The following is a 13,972-nucleotide window of genomic DNA, read 5'->3' as shown; positions in this document are numbered from 1 at the left end:
TATGCGAGTCACTTGATATCTTTTATAGTAATGCTAGTTTGGGGGCATAAACCTTGCAAAATGTATCAGTACAGAGGAACCTCACTTAATGCTGATACCAGGGGAAAAGTAATAAAGATCTCCACTTCTGGCTTACCAAGGGGGCCTCAGAGTAGAGAGCCCTAGGGCTCCCTGAGGTCTTTTAAAAAGATCCCTGAAACCAAAACAATTTTCATCGTAATATTAAGACCTTCTTTGTCTTTTTTACTCTCATTCCCTCACCAGTGGACAGTGGACTTTCTCAGAGGCTACATGACATGTAACATCATAAGAGACTGGATATGAGAATCCAACTGTCTTCTGTTAAATTAAACATTAAATAAGAGATTTCCAAACACTAAGTATGGGTATGTAGAGGTGTGTAGAACAATACTACTTGTCTCAATAAGTCTGTTTGTTTTGAAAAGTAGAGTTATTTTTCATAAAATGTATGATATTTATATTAATGTGTAGAGAGTTTGTTATTTTAAGTAAATAAGAAAATAAATGTTTAAAACACTTTCCAGTTTAATTTCTAACATAGTAAATATCGACAGATATAAACCACATAAACAAAACCACTTTAGAATCCTCAATAATTTTTAAGAGTGTAGAAATTTGCAAACCACTGGCTTCCAGCTTATCCCAGAAAGCTTTGCTGTCATCTCCCCTTGCTGCTATGGCTGCTTTTCTCACTGTTGGGAATCCCACAAGGACCGCCAGAAATAGCTTGGCCAGAAATCTGTTGAATGGAGATTACATTTTATATTTTTTTCTAAGTCTCAGTGTCCTCCGGGATGTCTCTGGGTGTCTCCTGATGGCCAGGGCAACAAGTCCCTGTTGATATTGTCAGAGTTGGAAGTTTCAGACAGGAACAGTTTTCCTGCTCCGGGTATTTGAAGATCCCCGTGGGATGTCTGCTTTACAGAAGTTAACAGCACGACCCAGGCAGATAAATAATATTACTTAAAAGCCATCTGGGTCGGCGTCTACTCTGGGGGCATTCTATACAGGCCAATGCAGGGCATGTAATAACTGCTGGAATGGAGTTCGGAAAGGAAGGAATAGCTCATTTGGTGGGACAAGTTGGAATAGATTTCAGCAGACAATGGGGATGGAGGACTTCTTAGCTGCCAGAAAATCCGGCACAAAGCCTTCGAACCCACTTCCTAGTGCGATGGCACGCTTCTTCCTAAGCTAGCACTGGGAAGGTAGGGCTGCCCCGCCCATCGTAGTGAGGAACTAGCCTGGTACGGAAACGCCACGACAGGGCTCAGTCCCGGGCTGTCAGTCTCCACTTTCTACGAGTTGCTGCGCGCTCCGATCCAGTTCTGCAGGTACACACCCGGCTCGCGGAGTCTGCAGCTGAGCAGGGCGCGGGCGGGACGAGGAGATGGCAAAAATGTGCGCGACTGGGCGGGGGCGGCGATCGGGACTCCCGGGCGGCCCCTGACCTGCTGGGCGACCTTGGGGGAGCGGACTCCGTCTGTGGAAGAAGGTGTGGAGCCCGCGTCCACTGCCGGCCCGTCTTCCTCCCTCTTTTCCTGCCGGCCTTTGCCATATAGGCCTAAGCTGCCTTCTCCCGAGTGAGCAGGTTTCCGTTTAGACGGCCAGGCCCAGGAGGAACCTGAGGCTAAGGACGCCCAGGGAAGGCTACGCGCGACGCATGGTGGGCACCCGGGCGCCACCACGGGGGGCGGGGGCCGCGGGCTGAGGCGGGCCGGGTGGCGAGCTGCCTGGCAGAAGGGGATGGCCCTGTGCCCCCAAAGGAGGCGACCGGGCAGCCTGGAAGAGGGGACCCGCCCCGATGCCCACACCGCGCCTCCGGCCCCTCCCGACCCCTCCCACTGATGCCTCTCCCCCCGGATTCTGGAGGTGGGCGCTCGGAGCAAGGGTGGGGCAAGGGAAGGAGCAGTCTTTGGGGGCGCGTCCGGATACAGCTGGGGCCAAAGTTGGAGGGCTCCTCATGGAGCAGGAAAGGTCAAAAGCCTAGCTGGGATCTCTGAGATTCAGAGGTCGCAGAACCCTGGCCTCGTGCCGGGGGAGGGCGCGCTCCGCCCGCTGCGCCCCTTTCCAGGCCTCCCTCTTTCTTCCTCGCAGCCTGTAGGGGAATGCTGTTGTTGCTGCTCTGCGTCGTGTCCACCGCTCTTCCACGATTTATCAGAGCAGGTACGTTCGGTTGGTTCGGGTCTCAGTGGCACCCCTCCCTCCCTGCCACCCTGCCGCTCTGGGCGAGCCCCTGTGCAGACCTCCTGGGGGATCACGTGAGACCGGAGCCTGGCCGGTGACACTTGCCCCAGGGGTCCAGGCAGAATCCCGCGGGAGACGCTCAGCCCCAAGCATCCCCTTTGAGCTTTGAAGTGACTTGAAGAGGGGGAGGAGATGGGCAAATCTGCAAGTCAAGGCTCGAGTTAAAATGCTCAAATAGATCTATAATACCGTCTACTTTATATGACAAATGGACATGTTAGACCCAAGGTAATAGCAAAGAAACCAGCCACGGAACAAATTACTTCCAAGAAACACTAAGCAATTTGTTAGAAACGAACTTTAAAGCGAGCGGAATTGTTTAACAATCCTTTTGGGGAGGAGATACTTATACCTTTTTTTGGGGACGGACTGAATTAACCGGCTAGCAGAGCAGAAGGAAAACAGGTCAAGTGGGGCTCAGAATAGGAACGTTTACTCTGAAGGAGGAAGATGAAGGAATTGAGGGTCTTAGAATAGAAGGGAAAGAGGGGACTCATTCCAAATGGGGAGATCACTTGTTGAGGGGGAGGACCGAGTAAATTCCCTCTTATGGACAGATGTGAAGGACTTCGGGTTATGCTTTCACATCAGCAGATTGTTTCTAGGAAACTCCCATACTGAGAAAACTCTCACATGAAATTTCAAATCAGCAAGAAAATTGAGGTGTTTGTGGAAACTAATAATAACCAACACTAGTGCTCTCGGTTGTGATTATTTTTTTCCTTTCTTTCCCTAGATGCTTGCGAGGACGTGAGTATGCAGGATACTGTGTCAGTGGGCCAGCCTATGGCTTTTCACTGCATATACCCTCTGCCAACATCTGGGAAGGTAGACGCAACATGGTATAAATATCCTAGAAAAATCCCAGTATCCAAAAACATACAGTCTCGAATCCACCAGGACCAAAACTGGATTTTGTTTCTCCCTGTGAAAGGGGAGGACTCTGGGATCTACCACTGTGATACAAAGTAAGTTCCTCATTCATGAGAACTGTCTCTCTCATATATATATATATATATATATATATATATATATATATAAAATGTATAATATTTATATAATATATAATTCTTTTAGAAAAACTCTTGATAAACTCTTAATCAATGTAGAAAACAATGAGAAGAATATAGTTTTGGAATTGTTATGAGGTGGTTTCAATGAACAGACTTTTAAGCAGAACAGGTTTGTAAATCAGTTGTTGGACCGTGAAATGCATCTTTTCCTATCGAAATGATGTCCAAGGCCAGACCAGCTTACAAAGCCTGTTTAATCCCAATATGATTGCTGCCTTCTTTCTTGGAATGCCAAAAGTTTTTGTGACAGGTGGTACATCCAGATAGGTATAAGCCTCCTTCAAGCACTTTTTGTAAGGGTTCTGCTATAGGAATTTAACAGTGACCAAGCATCAGGTATGTTCTAGACCCCATGCTAAGCCTCATGCTAGTAATGTAAGTAAGTGACACAGGTCTGGGGGGAGATAGTTGAGCCTGGTTGGCACTGTGGTGAGCCAGAAAGCACATGTCACACCGAAGGCGGCAGTCTATGCAGCGGTTCAAGTCCATCTTCCAAAATTTCAAGGTAACCCGGAAATTGGAATGAGTGTGTATGGGTGTGTGTGTGGTTAACTTTCCAATAAGCTTTGTGCATGTGTCCTAATTAAGACACATCTGTGGACCAAATTTTGGCTGAGGGCCCCAATTTTGTTATCCTCCTTTGCTAATGTGCATGACCTTCATGAGTTATTTGACCTCCACAAGCCTTGGCTTTCTTATCTGTAAAGTGGAAGTAATGCCGGCCAGATAGGGTAGAAGTTAAAATGACCCCAGATCATGTGTGAAGTAGGTACTCCAGGAATGTAGCTGCATCCTCCCTCTCTTGCGGTTCCTTAGTATCTGCCAGCCTCTTTCTGTGTTTCAGGATGGCCACGTCCTTCTCTGATTCCTGCCAGATTCCTCATTTCTGTGTGATTGACTTGAAGTACATGGTTACTCAGTGGCACAGGTGGAAGTGCCAGTAGCCCCTTCCCCAAAATTTCACTCACTCTGCAGACCAGCTGCTGACGTCTTGAGGGGGTCTGCTCTCCTCTTTACTCCAGGTTATTCATTAACCAGAGTTGGAGATCGTATGCCGCACAAATCTGTCTGGACGTCCAGACTGGATTTATTTATTTTTTATTCTAACCGGGACTTCATTTTTATTTATCTTTATTGGGGTATAATTGATTTACAATGTTGTGTTACTTTCTGCTGTACAGCAAAGTAAATCAGTCATACGTATGTCCACTCTTTTTTAGACTCTTTTCCCATATAGGTCATTACATAGTATTGAGTAGAGTTCCCTGTGCTATACAGTAGGTCCTTATTAGTTATCTATTTTATGTATAGTAGTGTGTATATGTCAATCCCAATCTCCCAATTTATCCCTCTCCCCCCCTTTCCCCTGGTAACCATAAGATTGTTTTCTACATCTGTAACTCTATTTCTGTTTTGTAAATAAGTTCACTTGTACCATTTTTTTTAGATTCCACATATAAGCGATATCATATGGTATTTGTCTTTCTCTGTCTGACTTACTTCACTCAGTATGACAATCTCTAGGTCCATCCATGTTGCTGCAAATGACATTATTTCATTCTTTTTTATGGCTGAGTAATATTCCATTGTGTGTGTGTGTGTGTGTGTGTGTGTGTGTGTGTGTGTGTATACAGCACATCTTCTTTATCTGTTCCTCTGTTGATGGACACTTAGGTTGCTTTCATGTCCTGGCTTTTGTAAATAGTGCTGCAATGAACACTGGGGTGCATGTACCTTTTTGAATTATGGTTTTCTCCGGATATATGCCCAGGAGTGGGATTGCTGGATCACAGGCTGGATTTAAAATATTTAAATATGGGAGCTGTGAAATGGGGCAAAATAATCTTTCCTAGAATGTAGACATCAATACTGTCTGTCATGGAAGAAAGTAAACGTGAATTCTCACAAATCTTTAATATATAGATATGATACATGTTTAGTAAACTATATATTTTTACTTTGAAATAATTCAAATTCATATCACATTTGCAAGAATTGTAGAAAGAGCTCCTGCCTACCCTTTATCTAGATTTCTATTATTTAACATTTTGCCACATTTTCCCCATCATCCCCTGTGTATGTTACACATGGTATTTTTTCTAAACCATTTTATTCCAAATCATCTCAGTTGTCTGCATCAGGTCCCTTTACCCCTTAATATTTCAATGTGTCTTTCCTCTCAGCAAGAATATTCTCTTACATCATCACAGAATAGTTATCACATTCAGGAAATTTAACCATCACACAATACTTTATCTAGTAACCAATTTGTATTCTAAGTTTATCAGTCTTCTCAATGATGACTTTTATAAATGTTTTTCTTCCTTTTCCTGTGGAAGATTGAATCCAAGATCATTGCAGTGCATTTGGTTGTCATGTACTTTTAATCTCTTTTCATCTGGAACAGATCTTCAGCCTGTTTTGTGTGTGTGACATTGACATTTTTAAGAAGTACAGACAATTATTTTATATTGTATCTCTTAATTTGGGTTTGCCAGATATTTCTTTGTGAGTCGGTTCAGGCTGAGCCTTCTTGGCTGGAAGGCTATGGAAGTGGTTTGCATTCTCTTCAGACAGCACACTCAGAGACACCTAGCATCCGCATGTCCCTGCTTGGTGATATTCATTTTGATCGTTTGGTTAAGATGTCCTCCCGTGTTTCCACCATCCAAATACATCTTTTTTCCTTTCGTAATGAATGACTTGTGAGATGTATGCTGTCTTGTTTGAGGCAGAGGGTTTTCACAGTGCTTGGAAGAGGATTTGGAAATATTTGGAGATAAACAGAATTATTTGGTTTTGTGACTGTTTGAGTTTATGAGGTTTCAATCTGTTGTTTTCTTACAGTGATACAAACACCTGTCCCAGAATGCAAGTCAACCTCACTGTATTTGAAAAACATTGGTGTGGTACTTCTGGAAACAGTCAACCGCATGTGCCAGATGAGTACAAACAGATTTTATATGTTGGAAGAGATGACATTCTTGTATGTCATCTGAACTTCCCAAACAGTTTTGATTTGGATTCAGTAAAGTGGTATAAGGTAAAAAAAAAAAAATTTCCTATTGATATTTTCCTTCCTCTTCTTTAAAACCTACTTGTTTTTTTAGTTTAGGCTGTACCTTTTGAAGCAGAACTGGTAAAGAGAGAGATTTGTGTACATAAGATTTGTTAGCTAATTGCTATGGATAATTTAACGCTGCTAATTACTTATTTTTTTAATTTGTAGTTATTAGAGCTTGGTCATAGCTTATTATTAGAATCCACCCCTCCCCCAATTATTCTTACTTTTCAGACTATCCTTCGTTATTCTTTTTAATTAAGATTGATTAAGTAGTTTCTCTGAATGGGTAGTACACACATAGGGTTCAAGAATCACGAAGTATCAGAAGGTATGCCCCGGAAAGTCCCCTTCCTACTCCTGATTCATATTTGCCCAGGCCCATCTCACCTTCCATGACATGTGGCTGCTGTAATTGGTTCCTTGCAGGCCTTGCATTATTCTTGTGTAATGCCATGCAAGCAAATAAAACTATACCTCCTAGTCCTTTCTTTTTTTATGGAAACAGGGCATCCTATACTCACCTTCCTGCATCTTGTGTTTTCACCTTCAAACCTTCTCTTTTCTTGATTGCACTGGCAGATAATAATGGAAAAGGCATAATCCTTGGCACAGAGGTGCACAGGCGAGGTATTTAATATCTGAATTAGTTCTCCCCCAGCTCTGCTTGTTAGCGTTTGCCAGTACAACCATCTGGGTCATGAGTACTCTTTGTGGGAAGGTTTTTTATCTACTGTTTCAATTTCTTTAATGGTGATAGGATTATACAAATTTCTTATTTATTCTTGAATGGGTTTTTGTAGGATGGTTTTCTAGGAAATTGTTCATTTCATTAAACGTTTCAAATACTCTGGCATGAAATGGTTTATCATTTCTCTGCTTTTAATGTCTGCTTCTGTAGTAAGGTTCATCTTTTATCCCCATTACAATATGTTTCTCTCTGTCTCTGTCTCTGTCTCTCTCTCTCTCTCACACACACACACTTTCTTTCTCCTTCTCACTTGATTAGTCTTATAAAAGATTTGCAGTCAGTTCTATTACTCCTTTCAAAGCACCAGTTTTTGCCTTTGTCAGCCCTCTCTGTTATGTATTTCACATTCATTTAGCTTGTTTCTGTTTTCCCCTCTCACAAGGAAAGTGGCAATGAATGCCCTTATCTTGTATTTTATTTTATTCTAATTTTTTTCTTTCCCATTATGGTTTATTACAGTATATTGAATGTGGTTCCCTGTGCTCTACAGTAGGACTTTGTTTATCTCTTTTATATATGATCGTTTGTATCCGCTAGTCCCAAACTCCTAATTCATCCCTCCCCCCACCTCCCCACCCCTCTTTCCCCTTTGGTAACCGTAAGTTTGTTTTCTATGTCTGTGAGTCTCTTTCCGTTTTGTAAATAAGTTTGGTTGTATCGTGTTTTAGATTCCACATATAAATGATAGCATACAATATTTGTCTTTCTCTGTCTGACTTACTTCACTCAGCATGATAATCTCTAGGTCCATCCATTTGCTACAAATGACATTTTTTCATTTTTTGATGGCTGAGTAGTATTCCATTGTATATATGTACCACATCTTCTTTATTCATTCACCTGTCGATGGACATTCTTTCAGTGAAATCCTCATGTGGTGAATCAGATGGAAGGGCTTGAGTATGGTGCCACATTGATCATTAGGCTATTTCAGAAACTGAGTTAGGAAGCGGGGATCATCAAGAGAGCGTGTGAAGTAGAACGGATAGAATGAGGGGGAAGGGGAGGGTGAGCAGGGGGAGGGAACTCATTCCTGCTGCCCCCGATTGTCCCTGTCAAGTGGAAGGAGATGTGATGTGGAGAGTGTGAAAGAGCAGACAGGCGAGCAGGTGGGAGAGACAGTTGAAGGAGATGCAAAGACTTTCTACGGTGAGGACCATGGATTTGTTTATGTTTGTGTGTTTAGCTCCTGTCGTGCTCATCTGGTTGTAGGGGTGTAGGAGAGGGATGGCAGGATGAACTCAGCATGGGGTTTCTCTGGATAAATACACTGGAAGGATGAAGGGTTTCCTTAATCCTTGACTTGAGGACTTAAAAGGAGATCATTCAAGTGATGGCCACGTGAGTCTAGGTGGGACAGGAAAGGAAATGATGCCTGAAGGATACCGGTGATTAGGAGAAATTAGAGGGGTCCAAGGACTGATCCAGGTTAAGATGGAAAAATGGGCTGGATAGCTAGAAAGTTCACCATATCACATGATGGATGTGGTGGGTACAGGCTCCCCATCCATGGGGAGGCTCTTTATATTATAGAGGTTGCAAGGCTATTGATAAAAAAATAAGAACAAAGCACCCAGAACCACACCCTACGTTTTCCTAACCTATAGCTAAGGTTCTGGATGTGGTACAGTTTCTCCAGCTGGCTTCACTGAAAAGCTAAAGTGAGTATGGTGATCTGCTTTTCTACTGGATGTGGGCTTTCTGCCACAGTGTTCCGGGGCCCAGTCTCCAGCTTCGTGGGAGCTGAGAAGCAGTAGGCATGTCTTCTGACTTACTGTTGTTGTGGCTCCAGCAAACGTGCTCGGACTTCACTTGCTGCAGTTGTGTAAGTGGCAACTCCGGGTCCCTGACTTGCAGGTGGTATATCTCAAAGTCTCGATTCCCACCATCAGGATGGCGGTGGAGGAAGCAGCTATCATGCGAACTCGTTCTGCATTGTGCTTCAGCACCTAATATTCTGTTTTAAATCCTTTTCTGCTTAAAAGAGCTAGAATTTTTTTTTTTTTTCCGAAACAAATCCAGTCTGGGAGACATGGCCTCATAGAATTGTTTGGAAAAGTAATTGAAATAATCTATCCACTAAGCCCTTAGTTCAGTGTGGGTACATAGTAATTACTTAATAAATAAATACTAGATATTATTACTTAGTTAAAATAAAAGAAAGAAACAGGTGGAATAATAAGAAATTATCATCAGAATGGTATATTTTTTCTAAATTAACAATTTTTTATTGTGCTAAAATATGTATAACATAAAATTTAGCATTTCAATGATTTTTCAGTGTACAACTCTGTGGCATTAAGTACATTCACCTTGTTGTACAACCATCACCACCATCCATCTCCAGAACTTCTTTATCTTCCCAGATGGAAACTCTGAACCCACTGAACAATAACACCTCATTTTCCTCCCCACCCCCAAGCCCCTGGCAACCACCATTCTATTTTTTGTCTCTATGAATTTGACTATTCTAGGAATCTCATATAAGTGGAATCTTACAGTATTTACACTTTTGTGACTGGCTGATTCTACTTAGCGTAATGGCTTCAAGGTTCATCCGTGTTGTAGCATGTGTCAGGATTTCTTTCCTTTTTAAGGCTGGATAATATTCCATTGTATGTATAGACCACATTTTGTTTATCCATTCACTTTTCAATGGACACAGATTGTTACCATCATTCGGCTCTTGTGAATAATGCTGCTTTAAACATGGATGTACAAATATCTCTTTGGCCACTGCTTTCAGTTCTTTTGGATATATTATCAGAAGTGAAATTTCTGAATCATATGGTAATTCTATGTTTAAGTTTCTGAGGGATTGCCATAATGTTCCCTTTTCTCTTCTCTTCCTCCCTTCTTTCCTTCCTTCTTGTCATTCTAATGATAAGAAGTGAGTTTATGTGTTCAGTACTTATTCTGTACATGGTACATTACTTTCCCAATAATGCTTTTAGTGGTGTGTGTTTGTGTGTGCAAGACAGACACATACACATAAGCTGTCTGGCTATAAAGCCACGGAAGGGACTGTGTATTATTTATTACTCTCCCCCTAAGGTCTATCGTAGTGTCTTCACTCTATTAAAAAAAAGAATGAGGTCTTCCTGATTTCAGCTGAAGAGTTTGATTGATGTTTCTTCCACTGATGTTTGAATGATGTCTCCAAGTGACTGTGTCAGTGTTCAGACAAATCACATTTCACTGTTCTCACCAGACTGGATGAGGCACCAACGTGTGAGTGCAATGCAGTGAGATTTGTCTGTACAGTGACACAGCAACTTGGAGAAAGTATGTGACCATATGGTAGTTGCTATGCTCAGTATGTCTAAGTTCCTGACATTTCCAGTCCCTATTCATTCCCATCCGAGATAAGAACGGCATGAGGAGGGAGAACCACAGCAGTGTGTCCGAGTTCCTCCTCCTGGGGCTCCCCACCCTTCCAGAGCAGCAGGGCGTGTTCTTTGCCCTGTTCCTGGGCATGTACCTGACCACGGTGCTGGAGAACATGCTCATCCTCTGCTCATCAGGCTGGACTCTTGCTTCCACACCCCCATGTACTTCTTCCTCAGGCACTTGGCCCTGACTGATGTCTCCTTTTCATCTGTCACTGTCCCAGAGATACTGATGAACATGCAGGTTAATACAAATCTATCACATAGACAGGGTGCATTTCACAGGTGTATTCTTATATACTTTTTGGTTCTGTTGATAATCTCCTCCTCTCCATGATGGCATATGATTTGTTTTTGTATACAGCATTAGGAAGTGTTCTAATATCTTTCTTTTAAATGTAGCTGTCGAGTATTCCCAGCATCACTTATTGAAGAGGCTGTCTTTACTCCATTGTATATTCTTGCCTCCTTTGACAAAGATAAGGTAACCATATGTGCATGGGTTTATATCTGGGTTTTCTATCCTGTTCCATTGATCTATATTTCTGTTTTTGTGCCAGCACCATACTGTCTTGATTACTGTAGCTTTGTAGTATAGTCTGAAGCCAGGAAGCCTGATTCCTCCAGCTCCATTTTTCTTTCTCAAGATTGCTTTGGCTATTCGGGGTCTTTTGTGTTTCCATACAAATTGTGAAATTTTTTGTTCCAGTTCTGTGAAAAATGCCATTGGTAGTTTGATAGGGATTGCACTGAATCTGTAGATTGCTTTGGGTAGTATAGTCATTTTCACAATGTTGATTCTTCCAATCCAAGAACATGGTATATCTCTCCATCTGTCTGTATCGTCTTTAATTTCTTTCATCAGTGTCTTATAGTTTCTGCATACAGGTCTTTTGTCTCCTTAGGTAGGTTTATTCCTAGGTGTTTTATTCTTTTTGTTGCAATGGTAAGTGGGAGTGTTTCCTACATTTCTCTTTAAGATTTTTCATCATCAGTGTATAGGAATGCAAGAGATTTCTGTGCATTAATTTTGTATCCTGCAACTTTACCAAATTCATTGATTAGCTCTAGTAGTTTTCTGGTAGCATCTTTAGGATTCTCTATGTATAGTATCATGTCATCTGCAAACAGTGACAGTTGTACTTCTTTTTTGATTTGGATTCCTTTTATTTCTTTTTCTTCTCTGATTGCTGTGGCTAAAACTTCCAAAACTCTGTTGAATAATAGTGGTGAGAGTCGGCAACCTTGTCTTGTTCCTGACCGTAGAGGAAATGGTTTCAGTTTTTCACCATTGAGAATGATGTTGGCTGTGGGTTTGTCATATATGGCCTTTATTATACTGAGATAGGTTCCCTCTATGCCTACTTTCTGGAGAGTTTTTATTATAAATGGGTGTTGAATTTTGTCAAAAGTTTTTCCTGCATCTACTGAGATGATCATATGATTTTTATCCTTCAATTTGTTAATATGGTGTATCACATTGATTTGCATATATAGAAGAATCTTTGTATTCCTGGGATAGAACCCACTTGATCATGGTGTATGACCCTTTTAATGTGCTAGCATTTTGTTGAGGATTTTTGCATCTATGTTCATCAGTGATAGTGGCCTGTGGTTTTCTTTTGTGTGTGTGTGACATCTTTGTCTGGTTTTGGTATCAGGGTGATGGTGGCCTCATAGAATGAGTTTGGGTATGTTCCTTCCTCTGCTGTATTTTGGAAGAGTTTGAGAAGGATAGGTGTTAGCTCTTCTCTAAATGTTTGATAGAGTTCTCCTGTGAAGCCATCTGGTCCAGAGCTTTTGTTTGTTGGAAGATTTTTAATCACAGTTTCAATTTCAGTGCTTGTGATTGGTCTGTTCATATTTTCTATTTCTTCCTGGTTCAGTCTCGGAAAGCTGTGCTTTTCTAAGAATTTGTCCATTTCTTCCAGGTTGTCCATTTTACTAGCATATAGTTGCTTGTAGTAATCTTTCATGATCCTTTGTATTTCTGCAGTATCAGTTGTTACTTGTCCTTTTTCATTTCTAATTCTATTGACTTAAGTCTTCTACCTTTTTTTCTTGATGAGTCTGGCTAATGGTTTATCAATTTTGTTCATGTTCTCAAAGAACCAGATTTTAGTTTTATTGATCTTTGCAACTGTTTCCTTCATTTCTTTTTCATTTATTTCTGATCTGATCTTTATGATTTCTTTCCTTCTGCTAACCTTGGGTATTTTTTGTTCTTCTTTCTCTGATTGCTTTAGGTGTAATGTTAGGTTGTTTATTTGAGATTTTTCTTGTTTCTTGAGGTAGGATTGTAGTGCTCTAAACTTCCCTCTTAGAACTGCTTTTGCTGCATCCCATAGGTTTTCGGTCATCGTGTTTTCATTGTCATTTGTTTCTAGGTATTTTTTGATTTCCTCTTTGATTTCTTCAGTGATCTCTTAGTTATTTAGTAGTGTCTTGTTTAGCCTCCATGTGTTTGTATTTTTTACAGTTTTTTTCCTGTAATTGATATCTAGTCTCATAGCATTGTGGTCGGAAAAGATGCTTGATACGATTTCAATTTTCTTAAATTTACCACAGCTTGATTTGTGACCCAAGATATGATCTATCCTGGAGAATGTTCCATGAGCACTGGAGAAGAAAGTGTATTCTGTTGTTTTTGGATGGAGTGTCCTATAAATATCAATTAAGTCCATCTTGTTTAATGTGTCATTTAAAGCGGTGTTTCCTTATTTATTTTCATTTTGGATGGTGTGTCCATTGGTGTAAGTGAGGTGTTAAAGTCCCCTACTATTTTTGTGTTACTGTCGACTTCCCCTTTTATGGCTGTTAGCATTTGTCTTATGTATTGAGGTCTTCTGTGTTGGGTGCATAAACATTTACAATTGTTGTATCTTCTTCTTGTATTGATCCCTTGATCATTATGTAGTGTCCTTATTTGTCTCTTGTAATAGTCTTTATTTTAATGTCTATTTTGTCTGATATGAGAATTGCTACTCCAGCTTTCTTTTGATTTCCATTTGCATGGAATATCTTTTTCCATCCCCTCACTTTCAGTCTGTATGTGTCCCTAGGTCTGAAGTGGGTCTCTTTTAGAGAGGATATATATGGGTCTTGTTTTTGTATCTATTCAGACTGTATGTCTTTTGGTTGGAGCACTTAATCCATTTACACTTAAGGTAATTATTAGTGTGTGTGTTCTTATTACCATTTTCTTAATTGTTCTTGGTTTGTTTTTGTAGGTCTTTCCCTTCTCTTGTGTTTCCCGCCTAGAGAAGTTCCTTTAGCATTTGTTGTAAAGCTGGTTTGGTGGTGTTGAATTCTCTTCACTTTTGCTTGTCTGTAAAGGTTTTGTTTTCTCCATCAAATCTGATTGAGATTCTTGCTGGTTAGAGTAATCTTGGTTGTAAGTTCTTCCCTTTCATCACTTTAAATATGTCTG

General features: G+C 41.1%; 1 protein-coding gene across 4 annotated transcripts in view; it reads left to right on the top strand.

Moving 5' to 3' along the window:
- The first annotated feature begins 1,277 nt into the window (after positions 1-1,277).
- Positions 1,278-13,972, top strand: part of IL1RL2 (interleukin 1 receptor like 2) — a 50,392-nt gene continuing 37,697 nt past the window's right edge. For 2 of the 4 annotated variants that reach the window (XR_003794994.1, XM_029232636.1), the window contains exons 1-4: positions 1,278-1,355; positions 2,119-2,187; positions 3,005-3,236; positions 6,189-6,384. Coding sequence is in view for 3 of the 4 variants with exons in the window: in XM_029232636.1 (XP_029088469.1) it covers positions 2,130-2,187; positions 3,005-3,236; positions 6,189-6,384 (486 nt within the window). In the remaining variant the exon portion in view is untranslated. Of the gene's footprint in view, positions 1,356-1,415; positions 1,517-1,543; positions 1,688-2,118; positions 2,188-3,004; positions 3,237-6,188; positions 6,385-13,972 lie in introns of those variants that run through there. The other 2 variants (XM_029232637.1, XM_029232638.1) reach the window with 2 other exon arrangements.

This window comes from Monodon monoceros, unplaced genomic scaffold (genome assembly GCF_005190385.1).
Source record: "Monodon monoceros isolate NGI ecotype Baffin Bay Population unplaced genomic scaffold, NGI_Narwhal_1 Super_Scaffold_19, whole genome shotgun sequence".
Classification (NCBI taxonomy): domain Eukaryota; kingdom Metazoa; phylum Chordata; class Mammalia; order Artiodactyla; family Monodontidae; genus Monodon; species Monodon monoceros.
Note: the sequence above shows the minus strand (reverse complement) of the source record. Positions and strands in the feature narration are given on the sequence as shown.